At 37.9% G+C, this 24891-nt stretch overlaps 1 protein-coding gene across 3 annotated transcripts in view; it reads left to right on the top strand.

Annotated features, from left to right (window-relative positions):
* The window catches only part of BMP5 (bone morphogenetic protein 5), a 57110-nt gene extending 35425 nt beyond the window's left edge, over positions 1-21685 (top strand). For all 3 annotated transcript variants that reach the window (XM_059469429.1, XM_059469428.1, XM_059469427.1), the window contains 4 exons: positions 5775-5972; positions 13665-13741; positions 15623-15733; positions 19355-21685. In XM_059469429.1, the coding sequence (XP_059325412.1) occupies positions 5775-5972; positions 13665-13741; positions 15623-15733; positions 19355-19504 (536 nt within the window). In that variant the 3' untranslated portion in view covers positions 19505-21685. The remainder of the gene's footprint in view (positions 1-5774; positions 5973-13664; positions 13742-15622; positions 15734-19354) is intronic.
* The last annotated feature ends 3206 nt before the right edge of the window (positions 21686-24891 follow it).

Raw genomic sequence — 24891 nt, 5'->3', positions numbered from 1 at the left:
TAAACGTGCTCGGCAATACTGTGGTGTGAAACAAGCTGGAGGGGTGAGTCTCAGTCCCCAAAGCATGTCTCACGTCCCCATGAGAAAGGTCCCAGTGCCGCAGTGCTGCCTTGAGGTTCTGTTGACTGTGGTGGAGCTGGCGCAGGATGTAAATGCACCAGGAGCACACTCCCACCCGGAGCAGAGTGGATGATCCAGTTCCAGCAGTTAGTTAGCTCAGATAGGTGGAACCACAGTTTCCAGCTGGGTACAAACGCTGTGTCAGCTTGTAGCACCCTTTGTTAGTAAGGGCACACTCCCTTTAAGCAGAAGGGCCAAGGAGGGGAGTGAAATGGGCTCCCACCCCTTCTCCTACCACCACTGGTGCACACTGCTCCTGGCTGTACAGCTGTGCAAATCACCCCACACCCTGCTCCCCAGACAGATGAAGGATACAGCTGCTTCTCAACACCATTAGTTTAGAGATAATGGCATTTGTGTTCCATTCCATTCAGAAGGCTTTTATCCATTTTATTCTTTGGTGGATGACCAATTAATCTAATCTCTCCTTGTTTTATTGTCTTCCTGAACACATTTTTTAATGGTGCAGAAAAGCCCCGGGACTCCCACAAGCCACTCACAGTTTAAGTGCATTAACTTGGAAGGATAAATCAAGTACTTACAGAGCATTTTTGTGTATAATTACAACTGATTTTCTTTGTGTAAGCATATATGGTACTGCCACATTATACAGCATATCAGAGTTCCTTATGTGTTCCCAAGTGCTTTCTTCAAGAGCTTTATGAATACCAAAATTAACACAAAAAGATACCCAAAATTCCTTTAAATTAACTGAGTAAAAACAACTAAATGTAAGATGTGACAAACAAAAGATGAATCTAGTCTTGACTAAAGCCTTGGAAAGGCAGAGCAGAGCATCCAAGACCACCCATTTGTCAGAATTCCTTAAAGCCTCCAGGGAGAAGAAGAGTTAATAAAACACACAAAGCATGTGTCAAAAGCATATTTTATGTTGTTATAGATAAATGTGTCCACCAAAGGAAAAGTTTGAGCAACAGTTTATGTAGATTATACAATAGAGACAGTAAAAAAATACTTTAGAGTTGGAGTGTTGAGGATGTGTTATATATAGACCATCACATTGGTGTTATTAGCTTTTCTCTTGTCTTTTTTTACAACAAGCTTAGGTAGCCAAGCTCCAGCTCAATTCTTTTGTTTCAAGTCTCACTGCTCTCGAGAGTGCTGTTAGGGCATGAGAAACCATGAAAGTTTCTCTCTAATTTTGAAAACTACTGTGTCAGCTTTCATAGGCAGAGCCTATGGGCAGTTTTTTGCTCAAATATGAAATGTTATTGGGTCTTGGATGCTCAGGATCTTTCTTCAAAAGGCCTTTCCTCATTTCAGATGTCGCTGCCCAAAAGAAGGAAATCCTAGGTGTGGCATTGGAACTTTAATTTTTTTTTCATCAAACTGCATTGAAATGAATTCTCAGAATTACTATATTTTTCATTTCTAAGTACAAATACATAAAATTATTACCAAAATAACTACTGTGACCTAGGAGTAGTGGTTAATCTAAAAAATGTGGTTTGTGACTTCTTGAACACTTTTGAAAGTAAATAAGTTCTTGTTTTTCATAACAAAATGAGTGGTTTGGTGCAGGCTGATGACTCAGGACAAAATAATGGATTTTGGAATTACTCATTGTGCTGTGCTGCCAGTGTAAATCTGGCTAGGATGCGTAACGACTGAAAGCTCTTGCAAAATAAGTGTCTGATCAATATTTTACTTAAAATATATACTGTCTGAGGAGATAAAGCCAAGGCACAGATCTTACTGTCATGAGCATCCACACTGGCAGTCTCGGAAAAAGTCTGAATGTTATGAAAAACAAGGATACGTCTCCAGGTCAAGACTGCAAGACAGATTATTATTGAAAGCTTGAAGGCCTCTTGCATTTCCATTTGGAGCAGCTGGAGGGGAAATGAACTTTTAAGATGGAACTTGGTCAGTTCATGCAAAGGATTGTATGATATGACTGCATGTGACAGAACTGAAGCAGACAGAGTGACACAGCAAATAGCTCTGCTGTTATCAAATTGAGTGCAATTCCTATTTTGTGGGTGAAAAAATAAAAACCACAAAATTGTCAGGATTGTTGAGATAGGACCTTTTTGTAAGCTGAACTTCACAGTTATTTTTGCAGCAGTGATTCCTTTATTATTAGGGGAGAGAATGTGAAAAGGTAAATAATATTCATTCAGTTCAGTCAGTCAAACCCAAACTTCCATGCAAGCTTTTATGCAAACTGCTAAGGGCACTTTACTATCAAATAGTATAAAAGCCAAAAAGAAGTTTAAATGCCAAGTCAAACAAGTACATCTTGCCAAAGACTCAGAATCCTATGAATAAGGAGTAAGGAGTTCAGCAAATTTGAAACATAATGCTTTAAATAAGTCTTAGTCTCCAAATATACCTGCCAGTGTGTAGAGAAGATAATTAATTGTCAGAGCAGTATTGAGAAGTACATGCCAGAATGTGAAGAATACAAGAGCTCTCGACTATCACTGCACAGAGTAAATCAATCTATTGTGGTTTTGGGATTTTTCCTTGATGCAGGGGCAATTGCAGTGGCTAAGTTCAGTGGAGCAGGCACTAGCAGACTGCTGGTTACTTGCACTTCTTTTCTTCTGAAATCTGAAAAAAATCTTTGAAATGCTAGGAATTAAAGATTGGATGGAAGGACAGAATGCAGCCCATTTTTCAGAATGCTTGACAACGTTGTTCAGAGATGCTCAAGAGAAGCAGGAATACAAATCTCGCTGTTCTGGTATTATGAGTTTCATCTGGCTGAAGCTCCGAGTGTAGTTAAGCAGGTCAGCCTGAGTCATTCAGCTGACTTTAGAAAGTATTGCTTTAATGCCACAGTATGGAACAACTGCATGCCCCAGAGACCTGGATTTCCAGTTGCCATTGAAGCCAAGAGTTTTCAAAATGTTTACAAGACACGATAGATTAAAACCACTTACAAAAATGAATGCTACAAATGGAAATTCAGCATAGAGCAAATATTTTTTTTAATGTATACTGAAATTGACACTACAAATAAAAATAAGGACTACCTAACAAGACCATGGCACACACAATGGAGCTACTGCTATGGCAGAAAGCTTGATGCTTTTCAGAAGCAGAATGTTTTGAAATACCTCCTTTTTTAGACTGAAGACCATTTTTAGAATTTTTTCTTCCCTTTTTTTTTTTATTTCAATAAAGCATAATAGAAGTTCTGTAAATGCAAAATTTCTTTTGAAAAGAAGCAACCTAAAATGGAGACAACATATGTCGCTTGAATTTCCAAACCAAACAGTTCAGAGATGCTCCCCAGAAGAAATATAGTGTCTCAAGGGCAGTGTATATTTTGATTGCTTCATCTTCTGAAAGTTGCAGTTAAGCTAAGGTATATGAGAGAGAAAAGTTTAACAATGTACCCACAGAAGTCAATAAAAGTTTTCCTCTGCACAAGAAGCAGATCCAGTGCGTATTCCATTCATGAATTGAACAAATGAGTCCTAAAATCGTATGCTGGCTGCTTAGGAGATCAAGCACATAAAGGAATATAGTCACATAAGCTGTTTCTCTGTGTAAAAAGGCTGTGGGTTAAGGGATTAATTTTTTATAGTATATCTCTATACCCTGGATAACCAAGTAAGCCTTAACTTGTGGAATCTTAATAACCTTCTCATTGCTGAAGTCTAAAGGAAGCCCAGAGGAAACTTAATAATATTAAAAGTTATTTTAAAGGGAGTTCACATTGGTTTGAAGGATATTTTGCTTCGCACACAATATCCACCATTGTAAATTCAGGGAACCTAAATTTAAATTCAGAAAAGCGTCACACACCTTTACAGTTCTCAATATATAAATCTAATAGTATTCTCCATATGTCCAGCAGTAATGCATTAATATTTTACAGATAAAATGAAAATTCTGAAAGTCATTGGAATGAAAAGCAAAGAAAAATAGTAAAAATATTCCCTCTAGAACTGAAGGGAAATGTGGAACTTTGTGGTGAGAAGCTAGCTTGTCCATGTTGTTATGAATAGAGAATAGCGTGTACAGTTTTTCATATCTGACTTGCAACAGAAGATTGGAACATATAGAAATTAATGTTACTGAATTATTTAATAGTAACTCAAACACATGAAAAAAAGAATTAAAGAAACACAAGACTAAAAAAGCATTTAAAATGAAATCAGAAGCTTCAACAAATATGTTTTTCCATTGCAGTCAAAAAAGCAATTATCAAAATTGTTCAGAATATGTTGCCAATTACTCTGCTCCATAACTGCTAACTTTCTCAGTTCTTCTCTTGCCTTTGCTGGGCTCTCTGTCACTGGAAACATCTTAAACCAATTTAAAGTGCTACACCTGAATAAACATGTTGTAAAAGTGTTTATGTATTGAAGTGGGTCAGTTCAAGGTATGGTATTTGGCTGGAACTTCTAATTTCTCTTTTTACTGCAAAAGGGCTGCCAGAAGGAGGAAGTCTGAGCTGAATTAATACATTTGTTACAGTGGAAGTAGAATGGAAACTACTTTAACCACAAATCAAACTGCCTCTTTCATTTACGCCAGTGATAGAGTTTTTTTAAGAAATATAGACTCTGGCGTGCAGCCACTGTGAGTTTGTGTTTGAAAAGGAAACCTATATGCTTATTTCTATAATGTTTACTCCTATGTTTTCAAGTTCTTTTTCAGGGTGGTTGAGTTAGCAGCACTATACATTTGTGAGGCAGATGCGCCTTTGTTGCCCGCGTCCCGAATTTTCCAGCGGGTTTAGCGGAGTGCGGCGGCGCCCCGGTGCTGCCCGGTGCCCGTGCCCGGAGCCTCCCTGGCTGCACGGGACCTCTGTGTCCCCACCCTGCACAGCTGCACAGCTTCACACGACACTGTCTCATTTTCTGACGGTTGAAGGGCTCTGCGCAGTACACGTACGCACAAAAGTGTTTATGCTGCCAAAATAAATTCTGTTAAGAGTGAGGGTTTATTTGCTAAAATGTCACTGATGCAGTTTCAGTGACTTGTTTTGCTTTCCTCTCTTTCAGTGAGGTTTAGACCACATAATATAGTGAGGTTACCACACAGTCCTGACTGCACAAATATTTTAAAGAAATATGCACATCCCCTGGGAACAGAACCAGAGTCAATAATACACATATTCCAAACTCTCTTCTCTTGAACAACTGAATGGCTTTCTACCTTTACTGGTGAATGAACATCAGTTTGAGTAACACTGCACAATATTTATTTTTAAAGTAGAATTATATTTATTATTTACACTCCTATTTGCTACTGGTTTGCTTGGGGGATATAAAGTTCCACATCCCACTGAAGCTATGCAAAATTAGAAGACCTCATCACATTATCCTTTCTATAGGAAATAGACTTTAATGGGTCTCATTTATTTTTCAGTTCTATAGATGTATATGAGACTGAATTAAAACACCTCTGTACTGAATAAGATATATAGCACAAAGAGACTGCAATTTTGTGAAATAAAAATTGTATCTGTAAAGCTGTTGAAACTTTTGCAAATTGCTTACCTTTTTTGTCCTTTTATGTTCTGTTAAACAAAATGTGGATAGACTCCTAATCATATAAATTCAGGATTTCAGCAAATTCCTTGCTATGATTCAGTCAGCAGTTGAACTCCTGCTAGGGCTTTGGGAGGGGCAGGAGTTCACTTTTTAACTTCTAATTCCCCTTGCTTTTAGGTCGAAGTATCAATGTTAAATCTGCTGGCCTGGTTGGAAGGCATGGGCCTCAGTCAAAGCAACCATTCATGGTTGCATTCTTCAAGGCAAGTGAAGTGCTTTTCCGTTCTGTCCGAGCAGCCAACAACAAGAGGAAAAATCAGAACCGCAACAAATCCAGTAGTCAACAGGAGTCCTCTAGGATGCCAGGCGCTGGGGGTAAGATGGAGCTATGATTTGCAGTCTTTTTATAGGAGGAGTGGGCACCTGCTCGAGTGCATCGCAGTCACAACAGCTCAAAAAGGCGCTGCTCACTGGCTGAACTGCCAGAAACAGTATTCCCACTCCTCTTTCGTTGTGTTGGCCCTGGGTGTGATCTGCCTTCTGTAAGTCAGATCAATTACATGTATCATGGGCCTCAGGAGGGTGAAATGACCAAGCAGTTTAAGAAAGTCTGTGTCTGAGCTTGAAACTAAGCCTACACTGTATGCAACTGGATGATGTCTTTGCTATGCATAAGTTAAAAATAGAGGAAAAGGATTGCACCCCTACTATTTGTCTAGCAAGCCTCAGCAAAACTGCCTCTCAGCTGAAGAAGGCAAGGTGTAACATAAAAATCTCAATACTGGAAATGAGGAAGCTTAACCAATCTGCAAAATTGTAAACTGCTTAGGAGTTCAGACCAGCTGACAAGTAATGATATAAAGATAAAATATATCCCTCTGTGGAGTGAAGTTTGTCCCTTACCTGAAAGGTATGGACAATAATGCACATCAAAATGTTCTTAATTGCTTTAGAGCCTGGAATAAATTTTGCTGCAGTTTTTCCTGAAACAATCCTTTCAGCTGAAGGCACAAAGTCACTTTTTAAATATATTCACTTCTGAACAAACATTTCTACTTTTTGGGAAAAGGGTGTGAAAGTGTTTCTTTCTAGAAGCATGGCAGATTTAATAACAGCATATCAAAGCCTTAATATAAGGGCTGTTCTTAAATCCCATGGTAGTCTAAAAGTAAGCAAATCAATATTTTGTGGAAGGAATTTAGCTTTGGGGTGGGGCTAACCTATTTGAGGAGAGGTTTTATAAGCAATATGCATTACTTATATCTGTCTCAGAACCTTGACAGAGGCAGGCTAAGACTACTCTAATGCAATGAAAATGCCTTTCCCAGATCTTTTGCAGAAGGAAAATTTTACCATAATAACCAAAAATTACTGCTAAGTTGCTAAAGAAATCAAAGAAATTATTAAAATAATTTTTCATATTCTCTGGAAAGTCTGCTGATTTTGAGAATCACATTATTTTGGGTGAAGGGATAATCACCTAAGTACATGATACATGCAAGATACCTAAATATAAATATCACACTTTCAGATTGAATCCTATGTATCTAGTGCATGAAAAAGTGAGAATTGAACAGATTTCTTAAGCTTCATTGATTATAGCAGGAAAGCCAAAGCTCCGTGCTGCTTCAACCTGGGAAAAACACAACCTTATCACATTGTATTGACATAAGAATTACCTCAGGGAGAGCTGCCTGTAAGTCTCAAAATACTTTTCAACCTTGCCTCTGCTTCCAGTTGTACTCCAGACCAGTTGTAAAAATAAGAAAATCAGAACATCTCTAGTGAAATAGGCATTATGAAACAAATTTTCTCCTAATCTTCTTAAGGTCTACATAAGCATAGAGTATACTACTACACATGTTGATCCATGGCAGATCTCTTTCAGAAGAGATTGCAGGTCAAGAAAACCATACTGTTAAGAGAAGATCAGGTTAAGAAGCAATTGCGCATGCAATTGCATCAAAATCAGAGGCATTGCCTGGAGAGGGAGGCATTAAGATATAGGCAGGCTGGAAAAGATGGCAAAGCTGAAGGTAGATAAGTGACCACAGCTTCACATAGCAACATCTGTGGCAAAACTGCTTGAAGGTGTAGTTCCTGCACTGTGGCAAGCCACATTCAATGCTCTTGCCTTGCAGTTTGCCTCAACAATGCCCATGTCACAAATAAACAAACTTGTTTGGGTGTCATTAATGATTGCTCACTGGACTTTTCCCACCATGGGTGATCCAGAATTCTTTTAATAACTATAGCAACAATACTCTTGAAATATTGTGCATGAGAATGCTTAAGGCTACAAAGGCAATGCAGGGATTCTGTCCAGATGCCACCAGCATGCAAAAAAGACATAGAGAAGAGAACATGTTCTTATTTCTCTGATCTCTGACTCTTTTCAGAATATATTCCCTCTATATGGAGAGCCTGCTATCAGAGAAAAGCTATGCTCCTTTTCTTTTTTCCAGCCCCAGGATCTGGGGGATATACTGCATCCCTTTATGTTCGTGGTGAAGGCTAATTGTCCCTGTTCTCTACAGCTTCAGTAATGAGTAACTTCAAAAGTAAAATTCACATCTTCATATTTAAACGCAAAAGTTTTTGGGAAAAAACCAAAGAATTTTGCCCATCATCTTTCTCATGGAAGATAGTCAATAGTCTATATTCAATCTTCATTCATTCCTTGAAGCAAGACACTTGACACAGTGACTGGCAAAGACAATTATGTGATGTAGGTCTTTTGTTTCTAAGCCTCTTCCATGACCTTGTATCTACAGCAAGTAAGACAGACACTGACAGTGGAAAATGCTCACTTACATAGCCAGAGGTGATGTAGCCCGGCCCAGATAGGTATGTTGTCATTCATATATGACAGACTTCCAATATTTCTCCTTCTATACATCAGTCTCAACTTTATCACAATCATGTCTTCACTTCCTCCTTGCTTCTTTCTTCTTTGTTTTCTCTTCCTTTTTTCCCCTCTTTTTTTTTTTCTTTTTTTCTTTTTTTCCCTTTTCCCCTTGCTCTTGCCTTTTTTGCCTCTTCCATTTTGTATTTTGCCACCCTCTTTTTCCCTTTTTAAGTTCTTGGATTTCATCAACTAGCTTTACTGTGTTCTCAGCTTGTCAAAAAGGAAAGCTCCACCAGACAACCCAGCTCTTCCCTTCCAAAGGACAAGACATTTTAAAAATTATTTGTGAAGTTTCATGAAATCATAGAATGGTTTAGGTTGGAAGAGACCTGGTCTAGTGGAAATGAGGGGACTCCTTGCCCCTGGTGGGGGAGTTGGAAGTAGATGATCTTTAAGGTCACTTCCAACTAACATTCTGTGATTCTCTCATATACACAATCTCAATATAAGAGAATTAAATCTTATGTATCTATTATTATAACACCTGGGAAATTGTTGACAGACTTGGGGTCACCACCCCTGTGTTGCTAAGAACTTCAAGAGGAGATGACATCAGTGAAGTGTAAAGACAGACAGAATTAGGCTTAGCATTCAGGCTCTACCTGCCTGCTATGCACAGAGAATGAAACTCTTTTTTATTTATTTAGTTTTATTTTTGTTGAACTATAGATAGAAGAAATAAAAATTAAAATCCCCAAACCAAAACAAGACCAGGCAGGTTGTTTACAAAGTAAGTCACGTAACTCTCCCCTAAAAAAAGCTGGCTAAATTTTAACATTTTTAGCATTGTCTGAAAAGAGTTACAGTGTAACTGGGCACTAGAGAATAGCCACATTTAAATACTGAATAGTGACTTACACCAGGAAACTAAAGCTACATAATTTTTGTTCATATGGAGATAAAACCAGAAAACAATACTTAAGCCTACATTTTGTGTATGCTATTGATTGGTGTTACACAAACTGATTCAAAATATAGTATTTTGCAATAGTATGTATAAGCACATTTTTATGTCTTTATTTCCCCTGAAAAAAAATCTCATTAAATTTCTTATACATATATTTTATTGACCTCCTTCCACAGCTTTTTCTGCTATGTAGGGGTTTAGATTCCACTGAGGAGCAATGTTTTCTCAATCACAATAGCCTATGGTTTTGATTCTTGACAGAATAAGCATATGGGCTTTGAAGCTACAGTGTGTGAAATTGAATCCTTAGCACCAGATCTTATTATAAATGTCACATTTGATACTTACATAAAGTGTTATATTACACACAACATTTGTCCTCCATGAAAGGTAGAATTTAGGGAAGGATTCAAACTTTCCTGAGTCTCACTTTCCTTGTGGGTGAATAGGTTAGATGGCTTACAGTCTGTACATGCTGGCCATTTTATCAGGTGTTCTGGTGTGACCACACATAATTTGAACCTATATTCAGATGGCTCAGAGTATCACAACAATGATGACATCTGTGCAATGACTTACATATGTATTATTCAGACTTTCCCCTTTAACTGGAGGATGTTCTGCTACATCTTGGCCCTAAAAGTTCTGTACATGTTCTTGAATATGAAGCTGCCACTGCAGAGAAAGCTGGCAAAACCACAATGTTCAGCTTTCGTTTGTTTGCCTGCTTGTGTGCTATTAAAAAAACATATTGTGGTTTTCCTGACTTTCTCATGTGCATACTTTCCACATTTTTCAGTCACAGTTCTTTTGCAAAGTGGCTTTTATTCTATACATATGAGTTATAAACTCCCTCTAATAGCTGTGACAGAAAAGCTCAAAATTCATCTCCTATGGGCACTGATGTTAATGAAAATGAATATATAGATCTGTGTGAAGAATGATTAGTGAACACAGGTCCAGTTTTTTAAGTTCCTTTACTTTTAACTACCTTCACTTCTAGAGTGTGTGCAAAACCCATTGGATTGTTGCATACAACTCAGCAGAAGGCATGACCCAGGGATTTTGGTTGTATAAAGGCATAGGGATTTTTGAAAAATTGTGATGTCTTAGGGCATCCTGCCTTGCTTCCAGTTGCTTCTCCAAAAAGACATAGATATCTCATGGGATGTGGTGTATATTTTGACCCTGCGTGCCCTGGGACAACTCAAAGTATCTGAGATGGCAGCACATAACCAGCTGTATGTGGAGATCCTTTAATGGCGGTCATTGAAGGCCTAGGAAAATACCATAGGAAAGAACACAATATTTGTCTTTAAAAACCATGAGGATTTGAGGACTCATAGCTTAGAAAGCCTATCTTAACATCCCTGATGGTTATCTAGTATTGCAAATGCACATATTTGTGACTTGTGGACAGCTTTTGACACAGTTTTGGGAGTCATATTGGGCCCATGTGTATTCAATAGAAAGTAGGTACACAGCCTGTTTAAAAAATAAAGAAAAATCCTATTCAAAGAGCATGTTACCAATAAAAGAAAAAATTGTCTGTGTATTTTAAATGACATCTTGTTGAGTTCCTTCTGGGTCTGGTGCAGTCCAACCTTTTATTGGAAATTTGGATGATGGAGCACTCCTCTTAGATCTCATATCCTCTGTGAACTTCCAGAGAACACATTCTGTTCTATTGTTCAAGCTACTGAAAAGGATGCTACTACCAGCACTGATCCTTTAGGCACCTCCCTAGTAACCAGCTGCCAGGTGATTCTGTACCACTGACCCCAACTTTTGGGCGCAGCAGCCTAGGAAAGTTTCCATCCATTATATTCTTACCTATCAAAGTACTCTAACCTATCAAAGTTTTTGATTGGTTTGACCAATTTGACTCAAGGAATATGATAGGAGATCATATCCAAAACCTTCCTAAAAGCAAAGAGATCAACACCCAGAGCTGTTCAAAAGCCCACAAAGCTAGTCATATCATCACAGAAAACAGTCAGGTTGGTTAGGCACAGTTTGAACTAGTAAATTCATGCTTACTCTTCCCAAAACACCTTCTTTGTTCTTTGTGTGCCTGGACAGTTTCCATGGGAATTTGTTCCAAAGACTTCCCAGAAACTGCGGTTAAGCTGATTGGCCTTCTTGAAGATGGGTGCGACATTTTCCATTTTGAATCATCGGGAATGTCTTTTGGTGTATGAATTCTCAAAAAAGGCAGGAAGTGACTTTGCAGTGTTGGTCAGCTCATTCCCCAGCCTGAAATTCATCCCTTCTGCTCACATGGACTCATGTATCTTCAAGCTGCTTAACTGGCTCCTAACTCTATCTCTTTTACTGTGGCTAGACCTTCTGCTGCTAGGGTCAGGGCCTTGGGAGTCCTGGGGGTAAATCTTGCCAGTAAAAAACAAGACAAAGAAATCACTGGCTACATTAACCTCTTCTGAGTCCGTGTCGCTAGGCCCTTTGCTCTACTGAAAAACAAAGCTGTATTTTTCTTATGTTTTCCCAGCCAACATGTTTATATTATTTCTGTGTGGTTCATCCCAATTACACATTACTTTTGCTTCCTATTTGAATTTGAATTCAGTCAGGATTTTCCTAGACAACCACAGTGGATTTGTGCCACATTTGCTTGACTTGCAACAGGTTGTAATGCTGTTGTGGATGCCATCCCTCAGAACCTTTACTCCACCATGGTTGCTGCAGCCCCATCACGCTGCAGTTCTCATCAACATCCTCATCCCCAACCTGTTCTTTATTCATTGATTTGTAAAACTACAACAGGGTCCTAAGGCTGACAAGACAGGAATACATTAAAAAAAGTTTGGTAGCTGATTACTTGACAGTGTGGTTTTACTGCAAAACTCATATTCTGGATAATACTACTAGAAAACAAGCTGGAATAACTATTTTACTTTATTTTATAATGTTTTTGGTTGTGGCCATCATATCTTTGGAAAGACACAGAGAAACTGAAGAGAACCCAGAGAAGCAATGGTAACAGAAGTCAGGATGGCTGACAAGAAGTACTTGACAAATTTGCAAAAAACTCCTCTAGGCCATATATTTGGAAGGGTTTACTGCAAGAATGGTGAAGAACTACACAGATTAGTTAACAGACTGTGGAAGTTCCTTTCATTTTATGTGAAAAAGGAGTTTTTATCTGAATCTTAATTACCCTGAAATTTTTCAAAGACCTTCCCATTTCAGTCTCAAGTCTTATAATGTTAAAAAAGAAATGTGCCTTAAAAAATTCTTTTTCTGAAACTAAAAGTTTTATTTTCCCATGTCTTCATTTTCAGGGTTTTGTGGACTTTTTAATTTGCTTTTTCTTGTTGTTTTTTGTGAATTTTTTGTGAACTATTTTTTTTTTCCAGAATTATTATTTTTGTTCAAAAAAGTCACCTTAAGCATTCTTGAATTGGAAAGAGAGGAGACAGTCTTTACTCCATGCTCTGTCACATGCCTCACTTATGGCACCACAGGAATAGCTGTATAAACCAACTTTGGGGGCTAATGTCATCAAGGCATGACCTGTTACTTAGGAGCAGTAAGGAACAAGCACTAGAATTTCTCCAGGAGTAAGGTTCTCATGGAGAAGCATGTATGGAAGGTTCTGGGTGTCCTTCTATCCTGACACATCTCTGACAGAGAGCTTTCAGTCCTTTAAAAAGCACCTGTTAGTCTACTTGCTTACACTAGTATTAGCAGCTACAGATCATCAAGTGGTAAATATTTCCAGAATATATGGTAAAAATTAAGAAGTATATTATGTGCCACTGTGTGTTTAACTAAGAGACTTTTGGAAATTCTCTTGTTTCTGGACATTTTTTATTGTTGGTAATTAATCTTTTGAATTGGGATACTTTCTTTACCTGGCAATTAAAACTGTGCCAACCTAGAGATGATTTCCCTGATATTTTGGATCAGGGTCTCACTTGTCCTCTTTGATGACCTGTGTGGATATTATCAGAGGTGTTACTCAGCTGGCCAGCAAGTAGACACCTTGTAAACCTGTTTCCCCTAATACTGTATGCAATACTTTGCCAGGGTACAGAAATTGTATCAGTCTGACTGTGCTGATTCCATATTTCCAGGTTTACATTGCCTTCACAACTAACCCTAGGAGTATAAATGACAGTATGGTTTTCCTTTCCTTTGTACAGCTTGGTAAGCATCTCAAAAATAGCTAAAGCTTGTCAGTTCTAGCAATGCTTCCAAATAATTTATGAATGTTATTTACTTCCTGCAGATTATAACACAAGTGAGCAAAAGCAAGCATGTAAGAAACACGAACTTTATGTGAGTTTCCGAGACTTAGGATGGCAGGTAAGATTATAAATGTTCTTTCCTAACAGTTCAAACTGGGACAATCTATTTTAAGTCCATTATTTACACTCTGTTTTCTTTATGGAAATTGGTATTAAAATGATGAGAGACAGATTATTTAAATGCATTTTGTAACAAATCCTTATCAATATTGCTATCACTATACCTTTTTTCGCTTTGCTCTCAAACATATTGCATATATTAGTGACTTTATGATATGGATTCATTCACATATAGATAAACTTAAACTACTGCTCAAGAGTTGAGTGAATCTGCACTAAATGAAACGAAAATCTCCTCATCAAGTAGTGAAAGGTTTTCAATTTTCACTAGTTCAGATTTAAATCCCCTTGTTCAGTGCTGTCTGCAGCAAGTCATAGAGATTTCACTGGGGTAGGGTCCTTAGGGAAATAAATCTTGGATTTATGTCCCTAAGGAAAATAGGCTCAGTGATCTTTATGATACCATAGCTAATTTTATATAATTTCTGAGGAAAACTCGTTCTGCCATACAGTAACAAAAAGAATAATATACTTACAGTAAAAGGTCATGAAGTCAGAGGCAGGGCATTATGGGAAAAGAAAATAGAGATCAATCTAGGGTTTTTTTCCAGAAAGCAAGGAACTCTCTATAAAGAAAGAACAAGAAGGCCTTCAGCAACCTCTAACTGTTGCATATATAGGTAAGAACCCAGGGACGGTTGCCTGTGCATTTCAGATTTCTCTGAATTATTTTAAAACCATTCTCCAGGAGCAGAACAAGTCTATGAGGAGTATAAGTATGCTATCTCTTTAGTGACAGCTCAACATTTATGTATCTAGCTCAGACTCTCATATGGCCTCATCATCCTTTCTGATATTTTGTAGTATATTTATCCCCACAGCAGCCTGAAGAAGTAGGCAGAGGCTGTTTTCCCAAGTCTGCAAAGCATAATTACCCTGTGCAGGGCCACAGAGCAGGCTTGTGGTATTGAACTCAGGCCGCTGAACAAGTGAGCCATTGTCTCTTGATTACAGGGGGTTTTTTCAGATATCAACAGGTTTTTTTGGTTTGGGTTGGGTTTGTTTTGTTTTGTTTTGTTTTGTTTTTAAACAGTAAATTCTGGCATGCTCAAAGATGTGCTGGGCTCTCAGATCAGTGGCCATAGTGGCCACAGTAGTCAAAGAAAACAGAAAGTCTATTTTTAACAAAAGGCTACTGTAAGAATTAAAATTTTCAGCTGGAAAGCTAGACCTACACTGTACAATATTTGATCCGTGAAACATAGGGTGAATGAAATAAGATACAAAAAAATAAGATACAAATCCCAAGTAGCTACTTGATCCTCTCTGCCCTTCCTGCAGCACCTCTATTACCTGGCAGAGGAGGAATTCAGCAAACTAAACACACAGCTTTCATTAACATTTTAAAATATTTTCCCTCTTGTGGTCTTTTGCCCATGCTGTGTTGCTTGAAATACTGAAAATGTATGATTCATTGACATGCCAACAGGTAATCCCTGGCAATGCTGTCTCACACGGTAATACAGTTAACAGTGCTGACTATGCTGAAGGAAGAGAATGCATTTTAATTACTTTTGTTGCACTAAGAAGTGCTCAAGATTTTTAGTCTGGAATGAAAAGTATTCTGCAAATATATTTTAATCTTCAGTCTCCCTTATAGCCTCATTATTTGGTATTCAGTACAGACTTTTAGGTTTCATTAATTTTCATCTCAATTTTCCATGAACAAAGCAAGTACTTTTTTTTAAAAAAAAAAACATTCATTTCACATGCCACCTTATGAAGTTCATTTTGTCATTGAGCAAGTCTTAGTTTGATATAGTTATAAATTCCCTGAGTGAGAAAATATAATGAGTGGATTTATTTGTTGCTGTTTTAGGATTGGATTATTGCACCGGAGGGCTACGCTGCGTTTTACTGTGATGGAGAGTGTTCTTTTCCCCTCAATGCCCACATGAATGCAACAAACCATGCCATTGTTCAGACTCTGGTATGCCTCTGACTGTGTTATAGTTGCCTGTGCTGCAGTTGTTTGTGTCTCTGCTCAGAGTCTGACTCTTCTGTTTACCACTACTGAATTTTGATTATTTCTTGGTAAATCATAACTAATTTCAAAACCTGTTTTAGTAATTTTCTTGGAGAGAGGATGAACTGCTCAGAGTGGCCTATTTCAAATGCAATAGCACATGAGAAGACTGTGTTGTATTGCTGGAGAATTGTGTAGACAGGAACCAAAGGGGCCCCCTGGTTTGACTTCCAAGAGTTTTTGCAACTTATTGAAGCTCAGTGTTAACATCTACATGTTATACCTTCCAGAAATGATGACACTTGGCCACTCTACGGACCTCTGTTGTCAACTGTTGGCACAGATTCCCACACTGTAATTTAATGTGAAGCTTTGCAAACAGATGCATTTGCATGTACGAAATTGTGTTCAGTCATGCCTGGCTTACAAATGCAATTTAAAAATAAGTGTGTTTGGATCTGTTGCTCTGCCTGGTACATGTAAAAGGGGATTTGCAGCCAGCTTTCTGCCTCTGCTAATTCTTATGTTAGTCCTGTGCCTCAGCTGGAGCGGCCAAAAAGATGATCTTAGTTGAGGCAGCTGGCTAGGCCCCCTCTAGCCCAGCAGTGTTCAGCTACAGAAACCACGACCTTTAGGCTATGACTAAATGTCATTACATTTGAGGCCAAAGTCTGGTAGGTCTGGTCAAAACCTGATTTTTCACCTGTGCCAGCTGAAGAGCTGGCTCTGAATAGCACTGGTATTAGCAGAATGATTAAGGAGAGGAATGAGTGATAATACACAAGGAGGGAGTCTCAGCACAAAATGAGAACAGGAAAGGGCTGTCATCCCCAGTTAGTTTCTGGACCGTTCAAGACACTCAGCTGAGATTAGATTTCAGGTTCTGTTTGATTTAAACTAATAATGGTAAGATATCCTGATTATCAGATTATGCTGATGACTCTGTCCAAGGATAATGATCTTTTTCTTTTATTTTCACATCAAATCTGGGCCTGAAAACCTTCCCCCTTGAGCAATGAGAGGAGTTACTGCCTGGGATACCAGCCCAAACACCCCCCTCAAATTTAAACCCCACACCAAAAACAAAAAACCCAAAACCAAGCAAGCAAACAAACAAAAATAAAATTTTATTTCTTTCTGTTAGGAAACAAGTTCTGTTTGTGAAAATTGCCAAATATTTCTACATGAGAGGGACATTTTCAAAAACTCAGCATATACTTTTCCCTTCCATTCAATTATTCATTTACTCACCTTCTCCAAGTCCCGTCACCAATGCAACATTATTCCTCTATACTAGAATTCCAGTCAGCAAGATTTACAAAAAGGAGGGAAAATGTCAGAGGCTGAAAATAAGTAGAAGTGTGTTAAGGAGTTCAGGTGAAAGGGAACAGAAAATGCCAGTTGGCAAGTAATACAGCAATGTTCTTAGAAGACAATGAAGAACAGCATATCTGCAGTCCTGAGCAGAAAAGAAGTAGGTCAGCAAAGCAACAGTTTAGTATTACACAAGCATTGTCCAGAAAAGTTGCCAATATCATTGAGATCCCCAGGTTAGAGATCCCTCCTGCAATTATGGACTGTTAAATAAGAGTTGGCTCACTGCTACTTTCTCGTGTGTGTTTTTCCTTTCCAAAAAATGGTTATTTTCCCATTGTAAGGAAATGTGTGTAGTTTGTCCTATTTTTTAAATTGGATACTTAATTTTTGCTCTTTTTATGGCCATTTTGGAATTGCGTGTCTCCCTTCGCATATACTGTACATGCATTCAGTGCAGCCAAAAAATCATGAGGCCAATTAAGTTTCAGCTGTACATAAATTAGATGAGATAACAGTAGTTTAATGCTTTCTGGTTTAAATTATACAAAATTCAGATTTACACAAGGTGTGCATATGGGGATGGCTTGGGAAGCAATTATTCATATGCTCCACCCTAATCCAAATGCAGTCACCTCCTGGCCATAATGATTACACCATTCTGAAAAAGCCTGCTCTTTGGTGTGGGAAGTGATTGTTCCTTGGTACCCCTCCAAACTTTACTGATTCTTTTTTATTTTCTTCTGTAACAAGAATAGGAGAAATACAGGCCTGTACCTCACTCTCTCCCTCTCTTGTTTCTCTGCAATTAAAGTCAGGCAAACAGACAATACATGTGCATATAAATAAAAGACAGGGTACATTTAATAAGCTCTATAAACTTTCTTCTCATCTCCTGCATCGCCCTCAGAATAGGCACAGGGGTAGCATTGGCTTCCTGGTCATGCAAGGCGGTGGATTACCAGGTTGGCTTGCACTGAATTAGGGGTAGACACTTGGAAAGGCTGTGAACATCACTTCCAAGGGAGTATTATGGGGCCACGGATCTTCCATCAGGGGTGGCAGGGGCTGGTGGGACCACGATTTATGGCTGGACAAACATCTGACCAGGTCAGGCACAATAATTTTTTTTCCTCTGGTGCTTTGCTATTCGTTTGTTAAATATTTTTTAAATGTGTGTCTAAACTGTTACAAAACAGCTACTTCAGGATTTATTATTGCTCATTTCAAAAGGCCTTCTCATGGTAACTGTTATGTAAAAATTGTTTCCTGATAGACTGTTCCATGTTGGCTGGCAAAGGCTCTGGGTTTATATCACTGCAAGACAGGTGGCTCTAACAGATTTACAAAGACTTAACATACAAACAAAATCTATTACTGCTGAAGTCTTCATCCATGCCTTAATAATCTGTTGCCCTCCCTATTACAACTCCCTCTTCTCTGACTCTCCAGGTTCCAAGTCTTCAGTGAGTGTAGAATATTACATCCAACCTTCTTTCAAGTACAAAGAACTTGAATTTCTGCCCTTTTATTTCCACTAGATCTTGTTTGTTCTGGGACACTTTTCAAAACTCTTTTCTTTTGCTTTAATCTTTCATTGATATATTTCAGCCTGGTGAACATAAAGACTTCTCTGCCTCAGCCCCTGTCCCAAATATTCTGTCCAGCTGGCACTCACCTTATGAACTGATTTTTATTTCAATGGAAGAAAAATTGGCTCCATAGATACCTAGATAAAACCTTAAAATGCACTCATACTGTCTTAGACCCCACATCTTACCATTTCACGGGCTGAAAACAGTTTCATTATGAGGCTTTGCCTGCACAGCCTTTGCTGTCTGCAATAGATTTTCCTCCACACTGAGCCCCCACCACAGGAAAGCATTTTAGCACATGCTGGGGTCCTAGTGAGACCTGGGGCTTCAGCCTTTGCTTCATGTTACGCCTCGCCCTCAGCAAAGATGGTACAGACAATATGTTTAAATGTCTTCCTCAGCAGCTGCCTAACTCCAATTCTCTAAATTTCATCTGAAAACCAACTTTCTGTCTTGGCTGCTTCTCATTTATCTCTCCATCTGCTTTTATTGTATAACCCTGCCTGTGCAACTGAAATCAGAAAAATGTGCTGGAGGTAAGCTGTGCTTTAAACTTGCTAACCGAGGAAAATTTGTGACCGCAGCCCTTGCTGAATTGCAAAGACATGTTTTGCACTGACATTGTCCTTGCACCTCTCTGTTTGATATATGAGCTGTGTATTTATCTGTCTTTCAGGTTCACTTGATGTTCCCTGATCACGTACCCAAGCCATGCTGTGCACCAACAAAACTGAACGCAATCTCCGTGCTCTACTTTGATGACAGTTCCAATGTTATTTTAAAAAAATACAGAAATATGGTGGTCCGTTCATGTGGCTGCCACTAAGAAAAAAAAAAAAAATCGAAAGCAGAGGGTTTTATTCAAAATTGTAATAAAGTCAAGATATGAGCATTGCTGATGAAAAGGCGGGCCTAAATTTATTCCATTTCATGTCATGTCTCATTTAATTGTACAGTATAATGTACATAGTAGCTTTTATTTATTTAAAAATATATAGTTGCTTTTGTATGAGCAAAATTTCAGAACCATTTATTTAATGGGTCACCTCACTATGCAGCAGAAGTTCACAAATTAATTTTTCCATTGACCATACTGAAACTTGCTTTATCCCATTTCAATATTGTAAAGTAAAGCCTTTTTGTATGAAATTTTTTAAACAAGAAACTCCAGAAGTTCTGTAACTGCTTTGTATTGCTAGAAGAACTAAATGCATTTGGTCATATTTTGCCAATGAAAACTGTGGCAAGGTATTTATTTAGAAAAAGGCACAGGAAGAAAAAACTAAACAAAACTGCTCAGCCAAACATATTTTTTTTTCTTTTAGAACTTCTGCTCCATTAGAAAAAGTGAAATGTTGAACAGTGCTTGAGAAAATAAATAGGATATAAAAAATAGAAATGAAAAAATTGCACATAATTGTTATAACTATTTTCTTTAACAAGACGAGTGTAACTGGAGGAGTATGTTACTTTTTGGCTTGTGACCTGCAGAGTTTGCAAAAGGCTCCAGGCTTCAGAAATTCTGTGTAGACAGACTCCTGCCTCTATCCATGACTTTCCAAGTTAACACTAAAAATTGAACTACAACATTCTTACCTCAAATCCTATCAGTCTATTATCTATGACACTGCTCTGGCAGGTATTTTTATATTAGTGTAAAACAAGCCAAAATCAAATTTAAAAAAAACACACAAGCCCTCCCATTACATACACATGCTACTATATGCACAAAGTATACATAACACAGAGTATGGAAGGGCTTTGCTTTATTTAGCTCCCACTTCTGGGTGTGTTTTAAGAGTGTGCAAGGGAAGGCACAGGGGGTGCAGAAGTTGTCACATGTTTAATCAAAAATCTTATCCCTGGTGGTGGCTGTTTTCAGGTAAAGATAAAAAACACCTTTCCTAAGATGATGTTACCTAACTTGCAGCCTATTTGCAGTCCCATCTGCTTTTCTATCAGGTGGGAATTGAGTCAAATAATGGGACTCAATAAGGGATACTTTTCCTTTTATTTAGCACTTGCAACTTTAATAGTTCTTAAATCCATACCAACAAGTTTTTATTCCCACTAAATTTTGGTCTCAAGTTAAATCCTTTGGCTTTGAATTACACAACCAATTACAAATTACCATTCCCATCACCACTACACACAGGGTATTTTTGAATTGATTACACTTAATGTCTTTGGGCACCCCTTTGTTTTAGTGCTGTGAAAGTGAGAAAATAGAAATGTTTTTTTTCTCTATTACATGGTTAATTATCACATATGCTTTTATCATGAACTGCCTTCATTAAAAATGCTTCCTTTAAACCATTCTCAAAGAGCTCCTAAAAAATGGATAGGATTGATAAGTTTCTTCTTAGACAGTCTAATCATGTAAACTCTGACTTCTCTGGTTATTTAAAACATATCTCAGAAAACTCAGATGATTACAGACTGATAAAATCAGCATGTGTGTGAGTGTGTGTATGCATGTGAATAGGCAGCTGTTGTTTCTGCAGAAACTAATTTATTTTATCTTGCTATTGGAGTAATACATAAATCCTTTCTGTGCATACACTCAATTAAAAAAAAAATTAGCAGCTCTGATTTCAGCCTTGGGAACTCTTTCCCCTTAATAGAACAGTTCATTTTACACTCCCATCTGTATTTTACACTGACATTACCTACATATCTAGATTTAGTTGCAATTCATGCACAAGAATATATAGGAAAAAAGGTCTGCATCTGAATTACCATTTTAGAAAAGTTAAACTCCTCTGTCATATTCAAAAAATTAGTGTTTTTTGGTATAAATTGGGTAGATGGATATGCTTTTTTGAATTCAATTTATTCTAAATGGAATTTGATGGACACTAAATTTTGGGTACATTAAGTAATATATTTTTAATAATGGTGTACCATTTTGAGACTAAGAAGCTGAAGATTATTGTTATATTATTCTTTAAAATATGCTGTTGGAATATATTTCTATATTTTGAGACATAATAAACCTGTAATAATGTTTTCCTCTGCTGTGGCTTTGCTTCTTAGATACATGAAAAAATAACGCTGATTTGATGTATCCTTTTTAAAAGGAAAAGCAGGAGAACATCAATGGTTATGGACAGATTTTGTTGTAGTTCATTTTTAGTATAGACATTTTGCAAAATAACTTTTATTTTGTTGCTTCTTAGACAGCCAATGGTGAACCATCTACATTTCTAATAAAAATCATACCTTCAAATCATACCTCCAAGTGCTAGTACTCTACTTAAAATGCACTAGAAAGGAAAAATGCTTTTAAAAATTCCTAATAAATCCATAACTGATCATTCCTCTGTTTGTAATTAAGGATAGTGACACCAAACTTTCTGCATGCTCTGGAGAAGTAAATGTAGGCATGTTTTCATGTAAAGCTGTTCAGATAATCTCTTCTTCAGCAGTTCCAACTAATGCAGGACTTTTTGTTCTTTTCCTTCATCCTATCAAATACATGTTATTTTATATATATTTATGCATAATATACACACATATACTTAATGGAATATGTACATAAATATATAAAATATTACACTTATCTGTAGCTATATCCCTTTCTCTAGTTATGAAGACTTTTGCACTATAATTTAGGACACAAGAGCTTTGCTCTTTTTCAAGTTGTTTAAGGTTTCAATGTCCTTAACAACTTGAACCTCAGGGGCTGAAAACCCAAAAAACACAGAATTAATGTAGCAAAGCTGTCTGGTAGCTGACAACAGAGCAATACATTGGACCAGTGCAAAACCCAGCTAGAGAGGTCTTGGAGAGTCGTTGGTGTGGATGTCTTCAAGCAAAACGACGATCATGCTTCTTTCCACTGTGCATCTATCTGAAATGCTGGCATGTCCTTGAAGTGCCATGACTCTTCCTTCTGCAGTAGGCTGTTCAGGTCAATATGCAATTGTGTGAGTGTTTGGGTAGCTAGTGAAAATGAAGGCACTCCAGGGGCTTGGGTATCTTCAGGAATAAGAAACCAGGCCTTACTTGCTGCATGTGAGAACACAGCTGATTGGTTTTGCATACTGGGATGTATAAAACTATTAAAGAGTACTTAGTCTTTACATTTTGATGTGAGTCAATTGTCAGACCCTTTGGGGCCTCATTTTGGTAAATGGCAGATGCATGAGTTGTGTGAGTTACACCTATGACGTAGACACATTAACTGAGACTCTCTTAGGGACAACAAAGAAAAGTTGCTGTTTTGGACTGCAAATCACCTATTTCTCTCCAAAGACAGGTTTAGGACAGTGACTCTCCTTAGACCTTGTTTAAGCAACTGTAGCCAGTGACAATCCCTGACACCTTAAAAATAACATTACATTGTTGAAAAAGTTTTACTCAGATGTTAATTTTTTGTGTGAAGCTTTGAGAAACCTGTTGTCATGATGGGATGTCACACTTTTGTTTTGGAATATAATTTTCTCTACCATTTACAGGGGAAAGGGTTGACTGCTCACTGTGTACTACTTCTGTTCCAGTTGGTTGCTGGTTTTTGAGCTTTTTTTTTCAATTCCTCTTTTGGAAAAGTTTCATGATAAATTGAATTTACTCAAAGATTGTTTAAAAATGGCTTAGGCTTACACTCACAAGACTCTGAATTGTTTCAGCAAAAACCAAAACATTCCAATTACCAGGGACTTAAAATTACATTATTTGCAGTCTCTACAGCTTTTTTACTAACACATTCAGCTGTGTAGAGGGAGAATCTGACATGTGGTGCCTGAATGACAAACCAGCCACATGTGAGTTATACAGCATTATCTTTTACTATCTCATCTGAAGTCACAGAACTTGCAAAATGTGATTTACAATGTGTTACTGAATTCTTACTCACAGGGCTTGAGCAAGATCTTGATTAAAAACAAAAGAAAACTAAAGTAAAAAATGCAACAAAAAACAGCGAGAGGAGGTTTTCTTGCCATCTTAATTCAAATAAATCAGCACCAAACGTGGTATACGAGGGGTCGTGAATCTCATGTGAATTAAAAGGTCCTTTTGTATTCTGTTTTCCACATTTACAAGACATGATACAGACGCTTCTCCCAACTGTTACATTTCCAGCTAAATGCTTTCTGTTCTCTTCCTGTATGTTTTTGCTTCCAATAGGCACAACTGATTATTCTTATTATTACGAATGAATATTCTAATTGCTTTAGCAGATGTTAATGCTTTACAATAGAAGTGTCTGTTATTAGTATTGCTAAACTTTACATGTACAGGAAAGTGGAGAGGCTTGACAAAGAGAAGAGCAGATGAGATGCAGGCCTCCGGTGTCCCAGTGCTCTAAACCCTGTTGCACACTCTTGGCAAAGGATGTATACACTTGGCACTTCTGTCCATGCAACTCATAACTTTAAGGAAAGACAAGCAGTCTTAGGGGTTATCTGGACCTATACTTTGCATTTACAAAATATTTTCTATTTTCATGGCTATTTGTGTACAGAATGTAGACTGCACCTTTCCAATGTGGGAGGGGTGGAATTTAAAAGGTACTTCTAGGGAAGCAACAACTATCTTGCAGCAGATCTGGGAGCACCTTTTCAACAGGGTGATAAATCTGTATCGGTAGAGCTGAAGGCAGTGTTACATCCCTCCCTTTTCTTACATTTTCCTCCTCCTCAGTGGGAAGTTCAGCAATGTGTTAAGACTGGGACTGTATTCATATCTGTATAGCAGGAGCTCTCAGGCCAGATGTTGGCTGGAGATGTGAGAGCAACATATTTTCTAGGGAGCAGCTCTCAGAGAATAATATTGCAGCAGAGATATGGGAGCAGATCTTCTCTGTAAAACTTGTCCTGGTCTTTTCGGGGTTTCCAGCTGACTTATGAGCAGAAACACTTGTAAAAATGAGAAAGGTATTTTACTAAATTGTAAGGAGAAAACTTTGTGGGGGATCTTTCTGGCATCTCTGCCCCCATAAATTCTTTGACAGAGAAGTCCAGGCTTGAACCTGGAGCTACTCAACTGCAGAGAGACCAAAAGCTGGGTAAGACATGGTAGAGAAACACAATGCATGTATCAAACTCCCTAAACTGATCTAATTGGAAAATAAAGCTTTTCATGCCTGGTTATTTTCTTGGTTGCTGAGCTGTTTTGCCACAGCAACATGTGTTCCCTTTTATTTGGGCAAATTTTACATCCACCACTGGGATTCTTTCCAAAATTAGTGTTTCTCCCTTAACCTCTGCA

This window comes from Ammospiza nelsoni, chromosome 3 (assembly GCF_027579445.1).
Source record: "Ammospiza nelsoni isolate bAmmNel1 chromosome 3, bAmmNel1.pri, whole genome shotgun sequence".
Taxonomy (NCBI): Eukaryota; Metazoa; Chordata; class Aves; order Passeriformes; family Passerellidae; genus Ammospiza; species Ammospiza nelsoni.
The sequence above is the reverse complement of the archived record's forward strand: the minus strand, read 5'-3'. Positions and strand labels throughout refer to the sequence as shown.